Raw genomic sequence first — 23744 nt, forward strand, 5'->3', positions numbered from 1 at the left:
ATGGTCATTTGAAAGGTAGTAATTGTTAGAAGGCGAAAATTGATGATTGACGCCATTTTGAAATCCAAGATGGCGGCTTCCCGTTACCACAAAACACTGAAAACCATCATCAATATGGGTGTCATTCACTCAAAAAAAAGTAAACGTTATGCCTATTGATTTTACACATAGATTTTTGCAATTAACGGAGGCATATAGACACTATTTGCTGGCACATAAACCTAATGTGTGTATTTACAAGAAATATTAATCTTACATTCACATTTCATAACTATTAGACACATAAAACCCCACTCTATAACAATATGCACATATAACTTATGTGTGTGCATACATAGTTTATACAGTTGACACATTGAAGCTATGTGTGCGCGTGATAACAATAGCATTTCTTCTTCATATGAATTTTAAGCGGTTTGAAGCAAATAGAATTAACGTTTGGATTTTTTTCAGTGTTTGAAAGGTAGTAATTAGTAGAAGATAAAAATCGATGATTGGTGCCATTTTGAAATCCAAGATGGCGGCTTCCGGTTACCACAAAACACTGAAAACCACCATCAATATGAGGGTCATTTGAAAGGTAGTAATTGTTAGAAGGCGAAAATTGATGATTGGCGCCATTTTGAAATCCAAGATGGCGGCTTCCTGTTACCATAAAACACTGAAAACCATCATCAATATGGGTGTCATTTGAAAGGTAGTAATTAGTAGAAGATAAAAATCGATGATTGGTGCCATTTTGAAATCCAAGATGGCGCCTTCCGGTTACCACAAAACACTGAAAACCACCATCAATATGAGGGTCATTTGAAAGATAGTAATTAGTAGAAAGTGAAAATTGATGATTGGCGTCATTTTGAAATCCAAGATGGCGGCTGGTAACAAAACACTTAAAACCATCATCAATATGGGTGGATACCCCTCAGGTTTAAGAACAATTATTCACTAGTGGTCTATCCCCCATACGCTTGCTCATATGTCAGTGGCGCCATAATTACAAATGTGGACACAGTCCCAACTACAAATATATTTGAAATGAATTAATCATCAACAAAAAACAAAAAAAAATGAATGCACAATTAAAATACTTGTCTCTTAGACAGCCAGAATTCTATATTATATTCCAGCCGGTATGACTAAAGTCAAATGGAATTGTAGTGGCTCGGAGCTCGGGTAAGCTACAGTCTTGTTCAAATGTTCCGTATTGATCGATGTATCTGAAGTCAATAACCGAGATGACGTTGTTTCACCGGTGTTGACTATTGGAAGCCTTAGTTTGACATGACTGAATAGTTTTCTGCAAAAAATGTTATATATACGTTATACCACAACCGATCATCTTAACCATACCTGAAGTCACCACGCAGATGCGAGGTCATCTAAACGCAACCAAGGCCCATAGCAACAGGTGGAATATCGAAACAAGCCACGCGGCTCGCTACCAACGAGTTCACGATCCACGAGGCAGCACGTCGAAGCTACGTGAACGGAATCGAACGACAGCAAGGAGTGCAGAGGCAGCAGAAATAATCTATAAAATGTGGTAGAAATTAAATTAGTCTTATGGCGCTTTCGTTTTTTCTTGGTGCTACACCGGTGTAATGCAAAAAAAGAGATAAACTGATTACCCTCAGGTTTGAATGAGTGTAGCACCGACTACACTGGTGCGGTGCAGAGTCAAAAACGAAAACGCCATTAGTTTATCTTCCAGTGTATCCACAAGTAATAGTGAATAAATGTCGTTTCCACGCCCACGATAACAACTTATATTACATGCAAAATTGTTCTTATTTACTTACCAAATATTTTGAGGAGAAAAATTTCTTCAACTATTTAGCTAAAAGCAACAAACTGCAGAGCGAAAATACACATCTCTGATCTCTTAGAAAAAACGGGTGGTGGAGCAAATGCAGCAGCTGGTCGCTGTTTTCCGTTCGTTGGCAACAAAAAGTGCAACTCGATCATCATCTACAAAATGAAACGTGTCAGATTTTTAATGTTTAGTTTGTGTAATTTTGCAACATTTACCCTTTAGATAGATTTAATAGGTGTATGAAACAAGACGACCTAAAATGCACGGAATAAATTCTTCGATGCCGCACGCATTAGTCTTTAGATTGGGAGTCACAGAACCGAATCAATTTTTCAACCCTGGGGGTAATGATGACAATGCTTTAAATATACGATTGGATTAATAGAATTCAATTACAGGACTAGATTAAAAATAATAAATATCCTTACATATCCAACTGCTCCGGACAACGATGCGAGGATACCAAAATTTGTTTATATTTCTTTAACCGTATCCAGGCCTGCGTTGATGATTTTCGTTTTCTCAAAACACTCAAAAGAAATATCAAACTGGGACGTCATCAAGCGGTAAGTGCGGTCAAATCTGAAGGGACATGAGCCACTAATTATAAAAGTATAAAATGTGCCACTATTTGCTATAACTTATTCGTACGATTTACGTTTTGCCTTTCTCAATAGAAAACTGCTCTGAAAACCGTCTTTTAAACGGAGACCCGGAGGCCCGAGTGACATATACCATTCGATTCAATCCGTCAATTCTGTGTGTGTATGTGACCACAATCTCACTCACTTTTCTTAGAGATGGCTGAACCGATTTTCATAAACTTAGTCTCAAATGAAAGATACAACATTCCTATAGGCTGCTATTAAGTTTATAATGGATCCGACTTCCGGTTCCGGAATTGCAGAGTGAAGAGTACGATTACGCAGACAATGTCGATTTTCAAAATTCTGTAATGTATAAAGGTGAAAACTTTTTCAAAATGGTGCCACATCTACTTAGATTTGTAGTACTAGGTCACTAACAGCCATTAAAAGTCTCTTTGGTCACATTGGCCACCATCGTCGGTTCCGGAAGCCCCGGCGGAAGTATCCAAATTCAGAATTACAGTCTCATTTGTTTCCCGGAGATTCGACCAAACTTGGTCTCAAATGAAAGGTGTTTTATCCCCGTAAATGGCTATTAAATTTCATCTCGATCCGATTTCCGATTCCAGAGTTATGGGTTGTGGGGTGCGGTCACTAAGCAAAATGTGTTTCAAATCGAATATTCTAGGGGAATTGACCATTAGAAGGTAGAAATTGAGCAGCTTCTAGCGCTGCGAGGGAAGCTCCTATCTTTATGAAAGAAAGATTTCGTGTTTCTTAACCTCACTTTTTTCAAGGAAAAATAGTTTTGAAACCCTGCATGCACTAGAAAAACTTTGGACATGAAAGGGTTAAAAGCAATAGATAGATGATTTGAAAAAAGGAAGAGCGTCAGTATGACGATTTCCATTTCACCGAATGCTAGTTTACGAAATGGATGATTCTAGAAACATAGTTATCGAAGTACTTAGAAATATAGGGAAGACCCAATATTATCAGCCACCGCCCGGTCTGCGTGGCAAGCAGAAAGTTAGCAAAAGTTGAACAAAGCGAAATTGATGCTGACAGAGTTTCTGCGAGCATTTTGCGCGATTTGTGCGAGAATTCTGGCAACGAATTCGCTCAAATGCAACAACCGTTTCTGACAGAAGCGGTTAAACCAACCGATGCTGCTCACTTTTATCCAGAATCGAGCCAGAAATGTACGGCCAAGATCTCTGTACGGTTCCTGCCACATCTTTGTCAGATGTTTTGTTCGATTCGTGCTAAATTCTACCAGGTAGGAATTGCCAGGATCTTTACACAGTTTATATCCGAGTTACGCCAGGGTTTAGCTCGGTTCCTGTCAAAATTTGCCAGAAAACGCGAGCGAAACCGAGTTCGTCCTAGCTCAACTAACGCGACAGGATTCGCGCAGAAATCTGACAGGGCTGCCAAACCAAGACTTCCAGAAATCTAGCAGAGCGGTCTCTGCAGAAAATGTACTCACTGGGCGATATTGTCTGTGCCTGATTCAGTCTACCCCCGATTTTGTCAGTGTATTGACCCCATTCTGTCACCTCTCACATGAAAATTCGTTTGATGGGCTCTATCAAACAAACCAAGTCAATCGTCTTAGATTTCAAAATGGCGCCAATCGTCGATTTATGGCTTCTACTAATCAATACCTTTCAAATGACAACCATATTGATAATGGTTTTTGATGTTTTGTGGTAACCGGAAGCCGCCATCTTGGATTTCAAATGGCTTCAATCGTCAATTTTCGCCTTCTACTAATTACTACCTTTCCAATGACATCCATATTAATGGTGATTTACGGTGTTTTGTGATAACCGAAAGCGGCCATCTTGGTTTTCCAAATGGAACCAATTTTCGCCTTCTAATAACTACCTTTCGAATGACACCCATATTGGTGGTGATTTTCAGTGTTTTGTGGCAACCGGAAGCCGCCATCTTTGATTTTGGAATGGCGCCAATCATTAATTTTTGCCTTCTACTGAACACTACCATTTAATTGACACCCATATTGATGATGGTTTTCAATGTTTTGTAGTAACCGGAAGCCGCCATAATTGAACTCAAAATGGCGCCAATTATCAATTTTTGCCATCTACTAATTACTACCTTTCAAATGACACCCATGCTGATTTTCGTTTTCAGTGTTTTGTGATAATTGGAATCCACCATCTTGGATTTTTAAATGGCTCCAACCATCATTTTTTGCCTTCTACTAAACACTACCTTTCAAATGACATCTATATTAACGCCATCTTGAATTTCAAAAAAACGCCTATCATCAATTTACGTCATTCGGAAACTTCCCAACTACTATTATCCAAAAGGAAATGTTACCCGAAAATTAAAAAAAAAATCTGAATGTAAACGCAACACTTTTTGGTTCTAATCACCTACATTTTTTAGGCGAGAATTTGTTCACTTTTTTCCATCTTACGGTGACCGTCGTCACTCAAAATGATTATTGGAATCGCTCTGCCAGGTGACTTCTGTCACCTTAGGTGACTATAGTCACCTAAGTGACTGCGGTGATCGCTTTTTCGCTCTCACCTCACCAAACTAGGTGAGGTGACGCGTCATAACGGTGAGAATACATTATTCTTTTTTTTTTTTGAATTTTTACCTTTTTTCATTAAACCTTTAGTAACATTACCTTTGTTATTTTCAATCAATTTCGACCTTTTAACATTCAACATTTCGTCATATCTTTTAGAATTACCCCGTTTACTAAATTCACACCGCTTGAGGTTTTTGCCTGCTTTTGATCAATAGACTAAAATTAGAATTGTTGCAGCCTGGAACATTTGGTATATAATTGCCAAACTGTATCACGTTGTAGCTGCTATTGTTACTCATTACTTTAACCTGCGTGTGTCAGGAGCAACAAATGTCAATCTAATGGGCCCATCATATGTAAGAGCGAGAAAATATTTAATCACCGCTAGCCGCTGCCATTACCCTCTAGTAGTTATATTCTATTTTAACTCTAGCGATATGCATTTCAGACATTTCCAAAAAATATGAATCATCAACGAGTTCAATGTGTCTTTCGAGGTCCGATCGGGTTTCGGAATGATGCGGTGGCCGCTATTTGAATGATATGAGCAACTCAACATGAACCCACAATCAAAAAATTAACAACGTTTCAGTACTCACCGACTCATGTTTTAGATCCAGCGCTAATTGCTTTATCCTAACTTTCTAGGCTGAAATAAATTAATCATTAATTTTAATTGAAATTATTGCATTATGCATTATAATTACCATTCTTTTCCAGAGCCACTTCATGCAATTTTATTCACAACAATAACAATGGCTGTCAAAAACATTACCTACTACTTTGTTTGAAATGGGCTACCCAAAATATAAGTACAAAGCGATGAACTTGAATTTGAGTAGACATTATTATTCAATTCCTACCCAACACGAAGTTCACAGCGACCAACTCAAATTATGGGTAATCGCCATGTTCAAATTTCTACCTAATTTTGGGTTGCCCATGTATAAACTTCCCAGTGAGCAAATTTAACCCAAAAAATAGGTAACTTTGATTTTCAGTGTACCATAGTTTGCATATGAAACTTGGGATGGCAGCCTGCTAGCGGATAGCAAAAGTACTAGATCATGCTGAGTGGGGTGCTGTCCCGGTTAACAATGAGGCGAACGAGATATTTGCAGATACGTCATTTAGCAGGACAACTGTCAGTTTGTTGGTTGAATTTAATTTGAATTTTTTTTAATTTAAAAATCAGAAAAGAATAATTAAAGTTTAAAAATGATATGAGTGTGCTCGTAAGGACACCCGCTATCAATACCTATGTAAAACTGACACAATTTTTCCAAATTAAAGATCCCTATTGGGCGTAGAACGGCAGAATACTCCAGTGGGGGGCATTAAACCATTAATTTCCGAAATGTCGAAGGCGTACAGTGACAAAATAGTATCGTCAGAAAATTTTGGTTTGTGTTCCTAAATCCGAAATATATAGGCGTACGTGAGGCTGCGTGTTTACTCCCGATGTCTCTCGGCCTTATCAAAGGCGATAATTGGCTCCATTAAGTACCAGCAAAACGATAAGTACACGTTTATTTCTCATATTAACATTCATCTCATATCAACAATATCGGAACCGTATCAGTGCGAGTTACTTCAACAGAAGGAGATCGCCCCTCGGCTCAATCGATGTGAGTGCTTGGAGTAATGTGTGTATCGTGTTGTTTTTTTATATACGTGGCGCATGCGAGTGTGAGTGACACCAGCGACAGTGTGCAGCGCCCATTTTCGAGTCGTCCAATCCTTCCGTGTCGTGTGGTGGCACACACACACACACACACACACACACACACACACACTCAGCCCTTTCGTGTCCCAACTTTTTGACTGGTACGTTCTCTTTTACTTTCTCTTCCGCTGGCTGTTCGGCAGTGTGTGCATTTGCCTTCGACTCAGCGATGCCACATGTTTTTGTGAAATGAATAATTAAAATGTCTGTAAAAGTCTGTAGATGGTTGTGTAAATCCTATTTGCACTAGGTTATTATTAGCTTGAAATTAGAAAACTATTGTGAAGGAATCGCTCGAATTTGGATACAATTGTTCTAGTGCAATTTTGTTAAACACTGTTACTCTTTTAACCATCAAAAGTCTGTAAAATACAGACATATCTGTAAATCTGGCATCGCTGCTTCGACTCTGCATGGTGTGAACCATTTGCGAATGTTTGATTGAATGCTTGATGATTGAGCCGTGGTGGCTAAAGGGGGAGGGGAGCATGGATGGACTCTTGTTGATTGTGTGTTTGGCGATCATCGGCACACTTGCCGTTGGATTTTACTGTTAGACTCAATTGACGTGTGGTGTTTGAAAACGATGTTTTATATCGTTCAATCGTGCATGTAGAACCAACGACAATGTCCCACAAACACTGGTGTGGGTCGAATGTGTGCTCGGACGGGCTTGGGGTGCGAGTCTCTTTCACTCTCCCGTTGCAGGTTCGCTCGTATATGTGTGCGTTTCGAATCATTCGGCATGGAATCAGTATCAGGACTGGAGTCTGACAAGCATTGTCTGTGCGCGTGACAGAACGAAGGTTTTTGTTCTTTTTCTTTTCGTTATATGTTATATGTTATATTTTGCGTTGATTTCGTGTATGAGGTGGTAGATGATAGGTTACATACCCGAGCAGAAGAAAATACCTTCGGAATACCAACTTCAAGTATACTGTACCCAATACTTGAACATCACAATAAGGTATTGAGGAGCCTTGCATAAGAGGTAAAATACCTGAAATAATAACTGAGATATGTATTAGGAATAACTAGTTGATAATGAAACGAGTTATTATAATACCTGAATAATATTAAAACATTTTCAAACTTCCAATAACAAAATTCACTAAATGGAGGTATTCAATAAGGTATTGGTTTAGTATTTGTAAAAGTCACTGGAATACATAAATAATACTTAAATAAAGTATTATACCTGATTGAGGTATTAAGCAGGTATTGAAGAATGTTTCTTTAATACCGGCTTAATACCTCAATGAAGTATTAATAATTAATTAATACCAGGTTTCGGTATGATACCAGTAAATAGTATGCTCCGGTTACTGGCCAGCTATTTTCTCCTGGTCGGGTAGCGGTGCTTTTTGGACCCTTGCTTGGCCGGGGTGACACTTGCTGCTCGATAGGATTTGTATAGAGTACTTGACAATCTGTAACTGTATTAGTGTGTTCAACGGTTGTTTTCCTCCACCTGTCATAGATGGAGGAAAACAAATCGAAAATAACTTTTCGGTCGGATTATTTTCATATTGGCATATAACCAACCGGAATTGTACGTCCCCCGAATAAGTTTTACGGCGAAATAGAGCATTTCAACACCATTATAAATACTTTAAGAGAGCTATTTCACAGACAAACAGACGTAACAGCTCGAAGAAAATTCTAAAAAAATCATCGCCCACGGTATACTAGCGACATCTGTTGAACACATTGCACAAAATGTGATTCTGGCAACCATGGGACAACATTTTTTTTTCAATGGAAGTACTGGCAACAATGCCCACACCGCTTGTCAATTACAAGATAGTAGATGAAAGGTAGGAGCATTGTTGCAGTTGGTATATTTGAAGAGCGAAATAGAAAAACGCCTATATCACGTACTTAAATTTTCCATGGCATAATTATTGCAATTGACAAATTTAAAGAATGCAGAGCTACGACTTCATTTTCAAAACCCAACACAACCATTTATTGTTGCGGGAAATTAAGCATCAACAAAATTGTTTTTCTTTTCGTGTGAAGAAAACAATTTTTGTCGTGAATTGGTCGTATGATTGATTTTTGTCTCTATTTACTCTTCTTTGCCGTCGCTCATTTGGAATCCCGGAGACATCTTGTACTCTTTATTTTATTTTCCATGCTAGCGTTTACTTTTACTATAAGAACAAGGCTATGTAGCCTATTTTTAAAGAGTCGGCTGTGCTATCGAGGTCATCATTGGATCAGGATCACGGAGATACAACCCCTAAAATTTCCTTGCCAATATCAGGATCAATTCGCATCAACGATTTCATTTTTAACGCTTTCTGTAGGTGAAAACTCATTATGTAGGCTATGGAAGAGTTTAATTTTGTTACAACTTGGGAAATGTTACGGTTGGTAGAAAGCTCATTCGCTTGAAAATTGGCTGGGTCTCCAATTGTCCAGTGGGTGCTTCGTCTTGGATGGTAATGAGCAATCGCTGTAGGAAAATATAATTTAATTCTTTTGGTCCTGAAAATGACCCTTTCGGCGATGCTGTTGGGTTGCGACGGATCATTAAATATATCTAGATTGAATATGGTCTAAGCGTATCTTCAGTTTTCGTAACTCCTGCACCATGCCAAAGTTGAATTTTTCCGTCAGTTCCGCGGATCGACAAATTCGAATCCATTGCATACATCCGGTTAGATTCGTTACGCCGAACCAGTTAAATTGGCAAGATCCAAAAATGTATCTGCTCACCGATCAGCGTCGTGCAGGAAAATACGAAATGATTTTGAACAATTCTTACCTTGGACACTTCGACAGGAATGCATTTCACATTTCTGGACCATTTTGTTTGTTTTGGTTTGTGTTGCAATTACAACTAAATCGACGGTTTCCGAATTTATAACCTCACTTTATTCCTGGCGCAGATGGTTAAAAATTTCCTGCGTTTGTATATAATTTTCATTAGGTATACATAATGGTTCATTGTAGTTTTAGTTAATATAAGTTACTTACGTTTAGTGTCTGATTTAGCTTGTAGTATAAGCAACTATAGTAGCATGGACAATTTTCTTTGCCGCACGTGGAAAATTCTATAATTAGGTTATATTTAGTTTACAATATTTCAACGACATTTAATTCATTTACCTTTTGTTTTAGTTTTAATCAATTAGCTTTAAGTAGTATTAGATTGCTAGATCTAAGTACAATTTAGGTTAAGCTATTTTAAGAAAGAAATTTAGCATGTAATTATAATTACTGTAGGCCTATCAGATCAAATCTCACCTTTAGTGTCTCGCTTCTATTCTGTGACAATTCATTTGCATGGTAAAGTTAGGTTTCTTATAATTAGGTAATTTATTGTTAGCATGTTGGCACTGAACCAAATCATGGTCTGCTTCTCGAGCCAAGGTGATAGATGGAGGTTCGGCGCATGAGAGTCGCGACACTCCCCCTCAGTGCGTCGCGATTATTAATCCGACGTGCTATTGATTGAACCGACATCTAGTACAGCGAGTTTGACCGCAGGTCTCTCGAATACCCCAGTCGAAGTCTGCACGGTAGCTCGACGAACTTGTCCATCCTTGGGCATGCTGACATCAATGACGCGCCCTTTCGGCCAGCAGTTCTTGGGGAAATCGTTATCAACGATCACTACGATGTCCCCCACAGCTATTGGTTTTACTGGTTGAAACCATTTGGCTCTTCGAGTAAGCGTCGGAAGGTATTCTGCAACCCAACGTTTCCAAAATTCATTGGCATAGACTTGTGACATCTTCCACGTTCGGTTTAGTGCGGCGCCGCTATCGTCAAACGCGATCGGTGGCTTTGAGCCGTTAGATGAGCCTAATAGTAAGTGGTTAGGTGTCAGCGGGTCTGATATTTCCTCTTCCAGCGGCAACTCAGTAAGCGGTCTAGAGTTAATTATCATTTCAATTTCAGCGAGCATATTTCGAAGCAGTTCGTCGGTTGGCAGGCGCTTCTGCTTAATTTCATCCAGAGTCTTTTTAACTGACTGAATTAGTCTCTCCCAACAGCCTCCGAAATGCGACGATGCAGGTGGATTAAATGACCACTTCGTATCTACGCTAACGAAATGCTTCATCAGTTTCTCTTGGTCGATATTTTTCAAGGCTTCTTTCAGAACCCGACTCGCGCCAGTGAAATTTGTTCCCCGGTCGCTTATAATTTCAATTGGCATACCTCTCCTGGCGATGAAATTTCGCAGTGCAAGAATGCATGAATCTGTCGTAAGCGAGTGAGCTAACTCCAAATGTATGGCTCGCGTGGTCATGCAGGTTATCAGAACCCCCAACGTTTTTCGACCCTACGGCCAAGGACGACTTGCATAGGCCCGAAATAATCTATTCCGATATACGAGAAAGGCCGAGAGAAGGCCTTAAGACGCATGGGCGGAAGGTTGCCCATTATTGGAGGCTGAGGCAGAGCATCTTTTATTTTACAGTGCTGGCAGCTACGACGGACTCGGCGATATACGGATCGAAGACTTGGCACGTAATATTTAGTGCGAACCTCGTTCAGAGTAGTTTGATGATTTTGGTGCAGATAGCGTTCGTGGATATTTGCAATTATAAGATCGGTAACGTGATGCTTTTTTGGGAGCAAGATTGGGTGCTTTGTTGTTTCGTCTACATATTCGCACGCGTCTATGCGACCGAGCATCCGAAGAATACCATTCGTATCGAGAACTGGATTGAGTTTATACAGTGAGCTACCTTTTGGTAGTGTATGTCGTGTTTTTCCGCTTTGCGTTTTAGCTCTTCCTAATATCTGTAGTTCCTCGGCGAAACTCGTAGATTGGACGAGTTTATAGATCACAATCTCAGCAGCTATAAATTCATCCTTAGTCAACGGACCACACACCGGTGCTTGTTTTAGTAACCTGGAACGGATGTTTCGCGGAAAGCGACAGATACATGCTATGCGCCGTACTAAACGAATCCAGCTCGAAAAGTCTTCAAACTTAATCGACGGTTCTCGAGTGAGATGATGAAGCGAGTGCGCACGAAGTTCTTCCGATGTCGTGCCAAAGTTTTGGTTCGACAATGGAAACTCTTGTGTCAATTTCCACAGAAAATCTGGAGCATGAAACCTACGGCTGGACGGCTCAAGGCTTGGCAACTTCCGCCATTTCGTGGCCTCGTCGGCGACATTTTGATTAGTCGATATCCAGTTCCATTCCGAGACATCCGATGAGTCCAGCAATTCACTGACCCTGAACGCCACGAATTGACTATACCGACGATGGTCAGAATTGAGCCAGCAAATCACATCCCGTGAGTCTGTCCAGAAAAATCTCTGGGACGGTTTTAGCTTATGCGACTCAACGATACTGTTAGCCAGACAAGCACCTAGCACTGCAGCCTGCAATTCGAGCTTCGGTATTGAGACGAAACGTAATGGGGCCACACGATCATTAACCATCATAAGCGTTCTTAGTACCTGCCTTTTCGTTGGAATTGCCTTTCCTGAGAGTAGTGCTCTGTCAATCCTCAGAGATACCTTGAACGTAAACGAATCCGTAGTTGTGCACCACCACATGCCTAAGATTTTCTCCGTCGCTGGTTCGTTGCCGATATTCAAACTCTTCTCCGTGTCTAGTCCGGCATTCAGTGCTTCGATTACGTGCTGTGAGTTTGACAGCCAGTGTCGAATCTCAAACCCAGCCTGAGCGTGGATGAAGCGTACGTCCTTAGCTAGTTTGATCGCTTCCTCCTCTGATTCCACACTGGACAGCATGTCGTCCACGTAGTGCTCGTCAACAATGGCTTCGACCGCTCTGGGGAACTGATTTTCAAACTGTTGTGCGTTGTGGTTTTTCACAAACTGAGCACAACTGGGCGAACAAGTAGCGCCAAAGGTCATTACTTTCATGATAAATACGTCGGGATCGCGGCTTGAATCACCGTCGCGCCAAAGAAACCTTTGACATTGTTGGTCTGTTTCGTTGACCATCACTTGATGGAACATTTGTCTGATGTCCCCTGTTATGGCAACACGGAATTCTCGGAACTTATGCAGGACTGACAGTAAGGAGGCTAACTGGTCTGGACCGGTCAAAAGAAGAGAGTTCAGTGATATCCCAGCGACGGAGGCAGCCGCGTCCTAAACTATCCGGAGTTTGTGTGGATTGTTTGGATTCTGAACAGGAAATATCGGTAGGTACCAGCATCGTTGAGGCTTTGCTGTAGCTTCCACAGGAGTAAGCCGCCTGATATAACCCTTTTGCTCATATTCGTGGATGTGCCTCTTCAATGATTCAAGTAGATTTGGGTCTTTCTGCATTCGTTTCTCTAGACAAACCAGTCGCTTGAGCGCCATCGTTCTGCTCTCCGGTAGTTTCACGTTGTCGTATTTCCATAAAAGCCCTGTCTCGTATCTGTCGCCTTTTACCTGAGTGAGTGATGTCAGCAATTTGTTAGCTCTTTCTCCATCCTTGGCTTGTAACCTGGCGGGGTCGTTACTCCCAGCACTTATGAGACCCCCCTCTACACTTCTCAGGGAAGGCTTGCGATCGCGAACTATTGCCAAGAAAACACTTGTTTGACCTTCAAGTAAAAAACCCACTATATTTCCGGATATCGATGTCACTTTTTTATTCTTCTGTTGGTTGAGCACTTTTCCCACTTTCTTAAGCTACTCCTACCTCGGGTGCCGATGGTGGCACTACACCTGCTGTTGTTTCGGGGCCCCTTCGGCTACTGCTGCTTCGCCGTCGTGCTCAGTGGTGTTCACCGTTTCCGTCGTAGCTCGCGGGGCGGCCACGGAATCTACGCTGGTTATTAACGGCGTCTCGTTGCCTGCAGAAGGACCTTGGTAAACCTGCTGTGCTGGCCTGAATGTGGTAACGTATCCAGGCAGCTTTTAGGAGGCCGATAGGAATGGCGTCGGCCTTGACTCCACGATGGCGGTCGCAACTATATCGCGCTTTTATGCTGGTTGACGGGTCGGGAAACTCCGGCAGTCTAGCACGCTCTGGAGGTTTCCTAGGGTAAAACCGAAGGGTCCTGGTTGTCTTCTCCTTATTCGCTTCCTCTTTCGTCACTTAAATGTAATCACTGCTCAAAACTTTATCTTCCACTTCAACTTTTCGTACCGCTTTGCTAGGTGGTTACCAGGCTAATGGCGTTTTTTAGTCCTGGTCGTTCACCTCGAACCTCGACCGTTGACCCCTCAGTCGTCCACATATTCCGCCCCATGGCCCTCCATGGCCGCCTACTTCCTTCGATATGCGCTAACAGTGGTGGGTGGTGGAAACTGCTGCATGTGATGGATGGCTGCGTGCTATGTGGGTGTTGGGTGGGCTGCTTACCGTTAGATCTTACATTTATTTTCTTGACACTCACTATACACAAATAAACACCAAAATTACGAAACGCGAAAATCTCAACAGTCTTGGACGAAACTAAACCACTTGTTACACTCTCCCCCAACTCGGGTAAAAAATATTAGTGAAGCTAATATTTTTTTAAATCACAAATACACAAGAACACTAGTTAATTGACGCGTACCTCTGAACCAAACATTCAGGAACAAAAATTGACAGATCACTTCTTATTTTTTTTAGCTCTGAATAACAAAACGAAATTGTGATATTTTTTTTGTTATCCTTTAAAAGGGTCAAGTGTCGCTAGAGAAAGAATCGCATTTTACTTTTCAGTGTTACCTTGGGTCGGGGTCATAAGTTATCATTGTTGGTAATCCAACTCCTCACTGTTTCAAGGTCGAAACCTGTTACTGACCATCAACATCTTACGATTCCGGTTTCCAGCGAACCCAAAACACTGATATACACAACCAAAACTGACGAGAAACGAATTAAAATATATATACTAGTCTATTTACAAAATCTAAAAATTCGAACAAAATCATGCAATTTTTTTTTGTTTTAAAAATATTTTTATAATCTTTTTTTTATTTTTTTTTTAGAACTTAATAATTATATTCCGGAATTATTTCTATACAAATTATTTACAAAGTCGCGCCAAGGCACGGTTTGAAATATTTCTCCGCGGAGTGAAACATTTCATTATGTCGGAGTTGCACTGCTCTAACCAACTCTACATGCGCATTTTGTGATAACGTTATCATTTTCATCTGTGTATGTGATCATTTCGCTGAACCGAGCTGTCAAGACCTGTCAAACTATTCTGCTATTGCAAAACGTGGTGATGTGGCTTGATGGGGTTTTAGCTAGAATCAGGATAAGTGCGCAATCTGGCACAGGTAAGTATTAATCTTATTGTTATTATATGTTAGATCTGCATGATATTTGCTATTTGGTATTTCGTTTCAACATAACCAATTGGATATGTGGAAACCTTGTGTTCGTTCGCATTCTATTGTTCTGTTCGTAGGTTCCAAGGTCGTTGTCGCAGTTCTGCTGATCACACATTCCACATGATCACACATGATCATCACCCGTAAGCTGTATCACAACATTAGATTCCTATTTGCAATATTGCATACAAGTTATTTAGTGCATGCATTGCAGTTTCAATCTATTTTATATTTCATAATATTCCTCCTTTCTACAACTCTAAATTTTCCGTTTTCGCGATCTCTTTCCTTCTCTACAAATTAAAACATCTAAAATTCACAACAAATTCTTTGATTTCCGGCCTTTGTTTCGTTGCAACGATTTGGGTACTTGGCTAAATCCACCCTTTTTGGCGAAAACTAGTTCCTTCTTTGATCTGAGACCTCGTGAGTGAATTTGGGCTGATTTTCCAGACGAATATGTTTTCGGAAAATTGCCTCCTCCAGCTCGCATTCTCATTTCTCAGGAACTAGAGTTCCTCCCTCTCTCCTTTGCGTGCATTTCGCATCACTTGATTATGCTTTCAAGTCAGCTGCTGAAAATACTCCCAACCGTTTTCCTTTTACGTCCGAGACTTCATAGGAACTGGAGCCTTTTTTCGCCATTATAATACACGGAACATACTGTGGACCCAACTTGGCGTTGAAGACTTTGCTTGCTGACGATTGACCAAAGGTTCGCTTGAAGACACTCTGACCAATGTCGAAGGTTGGTGAGTATCGCTTGTGGCGCAAATCGTATTGTCGCTTTGTACTTTCGTGGCATTTACGAAGGTTTTCTCTCACCAACTCGAAACTCTTTCTGCTCACTCCTCTCAATCTTTTCATCCTCTCTTCCTCAGATAGTACTCTATCCTCCTCTAACCGATGATCCGACCCTCGTGTTACCATTTCATGTCCGAAAATAATGCGATAGGGGGTAAATTTGGTCGAAGCATGTACAGTGTTGTTGAGAATGTATTCCATCTCAGAGATTTTAGTATCCCACAGTCGTTGGTCTTGGCGGACGTAAGTGCGTATCATCGCGTTGATCGTCCTGTTCAAGCGTTCTGCTGGGTTGGCTTGACTCCGATGTCGCGCGTTCGCCCAGTGTTGAATTTCATATTTCAGCAACAAATTCTGAAATTCTTTGGACAGAAACGTTGTTGCATTGTCCGTAATGACGAACTGAGGTACGGAAAGCTTTCGCAACCACCTGTCTTCCAGAATGCAGCATAGACTAACAGACGAAATCTTCTTCACCGGAACAAGCATGCAATATTTAGAAAATATGTCCATAACGACCAATAAATGTGCATTGCCCTGCTTGCTTCGGGGAAGTGACTGTATGTAGTCCATGCATACAATCTGAAACGGTCTCGTTGCCACCCTTTGCTTACCCTTTTCTGGGGTTGTTGATTTTGTGGAATGTTTATTTTCCTTGCAAGGTACGCAGTTACTGATGTGCATTTTCAGGTCAGCACTCATACGCGGCCAATAGTACCTTCTTTTAAGCTTTTCAATACATTTCTCGAAACCGATGTGCAAGTGAGCATCGTGTTCTTGCTCTACTATTCGGAAACGAGCTGATTCCGGAACACACTCTTTCCATTCGAACCGGTAGTCCAAAACGTCGGACCGGGTGGACACAAATTTGTACAATTTCCCGCCGTCGATCCGGAAGCCGATGTACTTCTCGGGATCTGTTTCTACTGCCTCATACAAATTCCTGTACCATCTATCTTCTACCTCCACCTCAAGTACTTCAATCGACCGTGACAGAGCATCCGGTACAATATTCTCCTTCCCTTTCCTGTGTCTGACTTCCATGTCGTACTGTTGGAGAGTAATACTCCAGCGGCTCAAACGTGAAGACGACTTCCATTTGGCTTTCATAATGAAAGTTAATGCCGAAGAGTCTGTCACGAGAGTGAATCTGGTACCCTCAATATAGCAACGGAACTTCTCTATACAGCGAAGGGCGGCTAACCCTTCCTTCTCTGCTGCGTGATAGTTTAGTTCGGCGCCTTTGAGCTTTTCCGAGTGGTACGCAATCACTCGCTCTTCTCCACCTTGAACTTGAGTAAGCACACCAGCAAGAGCGGAATCACTGGCGTCGGTTTGAACGCAAAACGGGAGGCTAAAGTCTGGGTTAGCCATCACAGGAGCTGAGATCAGTCTCTCCTTGATGGCTTGAAAAGCTTCTTCTGCTGCCTCAGTCCACCGCACCCTCTTCGGCTTGTTTTGCAACAAGTCGGTGACAGGTGTGGTGAGTTCGCTAAACTTGTCGATGAACCTGCGGTAGTAATTAACCATACCGAGGAATCGGAACTAGGGGCCTCATATCCAAGAATCGCTCTAACTCGATCTGGATTAGGCCGAAGTCCGTCTTGGGATAAGATATAGCCCAGATAAGGCAGTTCGTAGCAGCAAAAGTTTGATTTATTCAAATTAATATGTAAATTTGCCTCCTTCAACCGTCTAGCCAGCTCTTTAAGCTTTTGTATGTGCTCGTCAAACGTGTGACTCGCGACTACGATGTCGTCGAAATATACGAATATAAATGGCTCAAGGACACCATAGCCCAAGACTCTGTCCATCAGTTTGCTCAAAGTGGCCGGACTATTTACTAGTCCAAACGGTAAACGAGTAAACTAGTACAGACCCTTTCCTGGTATCGAGAAAGCCGTATACTTCCGTGACTCTTGATTTAGGGGCACCTGTAGAAAGGCTTGCGACAGGTCAATCGTAGACAAGAATTTAAATGGCCCTAAATGGCTTAAAATCCTATTTTGATGGGGTAAAGGATACGCATCCCTCTTTGTTCGCTCATTTAGCTTTCTAGCGTCGAGACAAAGCCTTACCTCATCACTATCTCTTTTTTTCACTGGTACTACCGGTAAAGCCCAGTCAGAGTCCGAAGGTTCAATGATGCCTTCCATCAGCATGTTGTCCAGAGATCTGTGAATTTTCTTGTGTATCTCGGGGCTCCACGGATACGGATTTTTCCGCACTGGGTCTGCCCCTCGAAACTTCTCCTCGATTTCTATTCTATGCTCTATCAAATCTGTTTTTCCGAATACCCCTGGACTAGCTATCAAGAACAACTTTTTAACTTCCTCCAACTGTCTCTTTTGATCCTCGCTTAATTCTTCTTTATTTTCTAGGATATCTCCCTCACTAACGTCGACCGCTTCGACGAAGTCCTCCACTGTTGGCCGGATCCCGAATTTCTGCCAGAAGTCGTATCCTAAAATACACCTTCGACTTAGATTCGGTGCAACCAACACGGGTAAAAGCTTCGTTTGTCCATTAAAAGTTATTGGTAAGTCGGTACATCCTAACACCTCTAAATTTTGTCCTGCTGCTGTCTTCAGATTAACATTCGTGGGTTTCAATTTCAAATTTAGTTTGCTAATCAATTTCTTTCCTCCTATCCCTAACACTGTCCTCGCTGCACCACTATCAAGCAACCCAATGATGGAAATCCCCAACACCTCAACTTTTGCAAATGGTCCAGAGTCACCGTTGAGGGTTACGAGCACAGTAGCAATCTCTGCATCCCCGGTAACTTCTTCGTCCACTTTTGCATAACCAAGTTGTTGAAGTATTTCCGTCGAGTTCTCTTCCAATCCTTCGTGAGGTCTTGTGGCGCTATGCATTGGACTGTCTCGCCTCACTGAGCAGTCGTATGGTCGTTTTTTGACTGACAGTAAGGACAATCCTTGATTGGAAAACCTGGGAATCCACAACGTTCACAGAATACCATCCGCTTCTTAGGGCAATTCGCGTAACCGTGACCTTCTTCATGGCAATTGAAGCACATTCCTCTCCTTGCGGGAATATATGCTCTTACGATCCTATGAAGGGCACTAGTTCCACTGGGACCTGCGATTGGACTCTTTGACCTCTGTGGACCTCTGTTGTCAGGATTTGGTCCGGTTTTCTCTAGCCTCTTTGTATTTTCATCTATCTTCTGTTCACTATGCTGTCTTCGTTGTTCCCACGAATCCTTTTGAAAGTTCCTATTGAATTCTGATTTTGGCTGTTGGTTTTGATTTTTCCCTCTATTCTGGAACTGATTAGAGTTCCTGTGGAAAGGTGGACGCTGCTGACTGATCTCATCTATTTGGCCTGTTTTAGAGGAAAATCTACTGTCTCTTCTCTGGTACATTTGCCAATTTATCGAATCGAACCTTTTACCAAATTCCTTCATTCTAGGTATGCTGGAAATATTGGCAGCTAACATGGCGATTCGACAATCTTCGCGGGTGTTACGAAACAGAACGTCAAATTTCCGTTTCTCATCCCACGGACACGAAAGACTACGGAAGATCCGGACCATATCTAAATAGTAGTCCTGGAATTTCTCCCTGGCACCCTGTTTCCTACTATTAGCATGCCGTTCGTACACGTAATCGATATCAACGGGTAAGAATTCGTGTTTAAGCTCTTGTACTAAATTCTCTCAGCTTCCCAATTCGTTCTCCCCGTTCACTTCCATAAACCACGATCTTGCTTTGTACGTAAATAAATGATGAGCATACTGGAACAATTCCACCTCTGAGAGCCCTTCTGACCGTCTGTTAAACTCTACCTCCTTCAAAAACTCGTTAAGCCTTCTCCCATTGTCCATCCCATCATAACGGACCGACCATTTGTGTACTGGTAAGCGGTGACTTCCGGTTAACTTCTCTAACCTGTTATCTACTATCTCAGTTTTTCGATCTAACGCGTTTATTTCCGGATTCCGCGAACTGTTCAACGAACTGCCCTTTTCTTTCAACCATTCCAAAAAATTTGAATGCTTCCCTTTTTTCTGCTCACCTACTTTGTTCACTGCCTCGTCTATCTGTGTACTGTCGGTGATTTTGTACCGATCTTCCTGCACCCGATTTGCAGTTTGCTTTGCTTCCAAGGCATGGATGCGCTGTAACAATTGATCCACAACTGTTAACAACTCCCTATTCTCTACAATTAGCTTTTCCTTCTCCCTATCCGCCACGTTTTCTACATCACCACCCACAGCAACATTTTCATCCACTCCAGTATTACGTTCCTCTCTTTGTCCTGGATTCCTACGCTCATCTTCATCTGAACTAACCTGCTCTACCCTTTCTTCTTCTGACTCTTCCTCTTCCCCTTCAATCAGGTCTATTCGGTTTTCCTCCCTCCGCGCTCGAATCAAGCTTTCATTAACAATGGCAAGTTCGGCCTCTCTCACTTCTGGGAGGTGGGACGTGATCGAATAGTACTCATTCAACATTCTCACACAATTCCCGGCAATCATCGCTAAACTATTCAAGTCTGCCTCTTCAACAACGTAAGCTTTCAGTCTTTCCATTCTAAAAAGGACATGGATTAACTTCGTTTTAAACTTTCGCTCTGGTGCTTTTTTTTGATTTTCGGCCTTCCACTGCTCTTGTAACCTCATTCATTATTTCGTCACACAATCCTAACTCTTGTTCTACCGATTCGCTTACAAACCCAAACTCAACATTTCCCTGACCTTTTTCTATTTTCAGGCGATGTCAGAGTCTTCTCTCCAACTGACTACGTGGAGCATCCAGGTTTATGTTGCGAATTTGAAGTTCGTGTTCAAGCTCATCCACCGCTAAGTGGGCTGTATTCATCGCATGATACTGCGCTGCTAAATGAGAGTGTTCCATCGCTACGAAACGCGTTCAATCAAAGGAATATTCTGAACAATAAAAATGTCAAATTAGAAACGAAATCAGTTTACACACTTTCCTTGTGAAAGCAAATTTATTTTTAAAATTTACAACTTAGTTATGTTTCTACCGTTAACTTCAATAAATTTCAGGTTCTGTTTGGTGTTTTTATTCCCGCTGTCCGAAATCGATTCACTCCACAAATGAAAATGTTTTGCGCGATAAAATATTTACTTTATTATAACTTGTTTTTTTAATCGATTTCTATCAATGGTGGATCGCAATTCTCACGTTTACAGACAATCAAGATCCCTCAAAATCAACAAGTTGTTTTTCAAAAAATGTTTCGCTCAACAGTGCTAGATTTTTTTTAAGTGACACCGATCAATCCCGCTCAAGAACTTTGGAAGTTTTCCCATAGACTTCTGCAATCAAGTTCCTGGTCTTCAAGTGTTTCTATATCGAACAATATTCGCGACTCTACTTTAACGTTGGGTGCCAAAGTGTAAACTGGCGGGGTCGTTACTCCCAGCACTTATGAGACCCCCCTCTACACTTCTCAGGGAAGGCTTGCGATCGCGAACTATTGCCAAGAAAACACTTGTTTGACCTTCAAGTAAAAAACCCACTATATTTCCGGATATCGATGTCACTTTTTTATTCTTCTGTTGGTTGAGCACTTTTCCCACTTTCTTAAGCTACTCCTACCTCGGGTGCCGATGGTGGCACTACACCTGCTATTGTTTCGGGGCCCCTTCGGCTACTGCTGCTTCGCCGTCGTGCTCAGTGGTGTTCACCGTTTCCGTCGCAGCTCGCGGGGCGGCCACGGAATCTACGCTGGTTATTAACGGCGTCTCGTTGCCTGCAGAAGGACCTTGGTAAACCTGCTGTGCTGGCCTGAATGTGGTAACGTATCCAGGCAGCTTTTAGGAGGCCGATAGGAATGGCGTCGGCCTTGACTCCACGATGGCGGTCGCAACTATATCGCGCTTTTATGCTGGTTGACGGGTCGGGAAACTCCGGCGGTCTAGCACGCTCTGGAAGTTTCCTAGGGTAAAACCGAAGGGTCCTGGTTGTCTTCTCCTTATTCGCTTCCTCTTTCGTCACTTAAATGTAATCACTGCTCAAAACTTTATCTTCCACTTCAACTTTTCGTACCGCTTTGCTAGGTGGTTACCAGGCTAATGGCGTTTTTTAGTCCTGGTCGTTCACCTCGAACCTCGATCGTTGACCCCTCAGTCGTCCACATATTCCGCCCCATGGCCCTCCATGGCCGCCTACTTCCTTCGATATGCGCTACCAGTGGTGGGTGGTGGAAACTGCTGCATGTGATGGATGGCTGCGTGCTATGTGGGTGTTGGGTGGGCTGCTTACCGTTAGATCTTACATTTATTGTCTTGACACTCACTATACACAAATAAACACCAAAATTACGAAACGCGAAAATCTCAACAGTCTTGGACGAAACTAAACCACTTGTTACAAGCTTAGTCGCATCTGCTACACCCATACTGTCAAGCGAAAAGTATTCCTTGAGGGACATTTGTAGATTCGCGTCCACTTCTTTACTACATGGACATATGTGGAAGCTATGGTGTGCCGCATTTTCCGGTGCCGACAAACTAGGTGTAAATGAGCATGGCCCATACAAAAGCCAACCAAGACGTGTTTTAGTCGCAGTGGGTTCGTCTACATCTCCTTCGTGACTATCAATGGCATGGCCCAAGCGGCAATTATCAATCCCTATCAGTATCCTGGGAGAAACGTTGCTATATGACTCAATCTTCAGCCCTTGCAAATGACTATACCTACGAGCCATGTCATCAAACGACACAGATTGGCGTGGTAATGCGAGATGGCCAACAGTATGTACTTTAGGTAGTAGATATGTTTTGCGCTCGCTATTGATTCCTGAGATTTCCAACGAAAGTTTCACTGAATCCTTCTCCTCGCGATGCTGGTTCGATGTCCAGTTGAGACATAAAGATTGTGGTTCACCCTCCATACGTAGCTCTTTCAAGAGGCTATGCTCCATCAACGTTGCTGAGGACCCGTCATCCAAGAAGGCATACGTTCTCACCGACGTGCCACGACCGTGAATAATTACAGGAACATAACGGAATAAGACTCTTCCAACGCTACCAATATGTGTATTCTGAGTAATAGTTGCCTGTCTCTCGGAATATTGTGTCTGCGCTATCTTAGGTTGATATCTGGTATCGTCATGCAGTAATTCGTTGTGCATATAGGAGCACCCGTTTCTGCCACACGATTTTTTCACCTCACACGTTCCGAAATGCTTTTTTAAACATTTTCGACAAAGCTTTTGTTGCTTCAATATCATCCATCGATCGTCCGTCGTAAGAGCCAGAAATTTCTTGCAAGTGGCAGGACTGCTACATACTCCACGACAAATGACGCATTCCTGGATGGCTGGTTCAGAGACCATCGTGTTAGTAGATGTTGGTACGCTATCGCCATCGACATGCACGTGCACATCCTCTCTGCGAATACGTTTTTCCGTCTTCATTCCATAAGTAGGGACAGTAGGTGGTATGGTTATGATGCACGCCGCTTCTACTAACGTTCCAAGCCAGTCGCTGAAGTCTGGGAGTGTCACAGCACTCATCTGCTGCCGATGCATCGCCCAAGTGAGCTTGACAGTGGGCGGTAACCTTTCAACCAACTCTTGCAGAAGGACTACGTTACACAGATGCTCTTGTAACCCACACGCCTTTATTGCAGCGCACATGTTCTGAACAGCAACACCGAAGTCAATAAGCGGATGCGACATATCAAGGAGTGCACTATAATTTCCGGACGGCCAAATAACGTACGCAATGTATTTATGACACCTCCCAATCCAGATGGATATAGAAGCCGGCTACGAACAGCCTCCAATGCCTTCCCCTTTAGGCTGCGTTGCAATCGAAGCAAATTCTCTTCCTCGCTAAAACCACACATTCTTGTAGAGTTCTCGTAGCTTGCAATAAACAGGGGCCATTCTTCCGGGTCCCCTGTGAAAAACGGTAAATCTTTAGCAATCGCTTGGAGGGCAGTAAGCTGACTTCTGCTCAGCTCAAAC

The 23744-nt window shown here is 42.2% G+C and overlaps 1 protein-coding gene and 2 long non-coding RNA genes across 4 annotated transcripts; 1 reads left to right on the top strand and 2 right to left on the bottom strand.

Moving 5' to 3' along the window:
- Positions 1-815: 815 nt before the first annotated feature.
- On the bottom strand, positions 816-3565 carry LOC131678663 (uncharacterized). Of its 2 annotated transcripts, XR_009303715.1 has the most exons (5): positions 2242-3565; positions 2029-2172; positions 1800-1968; positions 1351-1531; positions 816-1297 (listed from the first exon to the last, which is right to left on the bottom strand). It is a non-coding gene; the product is annotated as an uncharacterized LOC131678663 (long non-coding RNA). The 2 variants fall into 2 exon arrangements; XR_009303714.1 differs by having other exon boundaries at positions 816-1531.
- Positions 3566-10970: 7405 nt separating this feature from the next.
- LOC131680451 (uncharacterized) lies at positions 10971-12554 on the bottom strand. The gene has a single exon (XM_058961163.1). It carries the CDS (start codon positions 12552-12554, stop codon positions 10971-10973), a length of 1584 nt encoding a protein of 527 aa, XP_058817146.1.
- Positions 12555-14644: 2090 nt separating this feature from the next.
- On the top strand, positions 14645-20662 carry LOC131678666 (uncharacterized). The gene is made up of 3 exons (XR_009303717.1): positions 14645-14915; positions 19209-19418; positions 20513-20662. It is a non-coding gene; the product is annotated as an uncharacterized LOC131678666 (long non-coding RNA).
- Positions 20663-23744: the final 3082 nt, after the last annotated feature.

Source organism: Topomyia yanbarensis, chromosome 2 (genome assembly GCF_030247195.1).
Source record: "Topomyia yanbarensis strain Yona2022 chromosome 2, ASM3024719v1, whole genome shotgun sequence".
Lineage (NCBI taxonomy): Eukaryota > Metazoa > Arthropoda > Insecta > Diptera > Culicidae > Topomyia > Topomyia yanbarensis.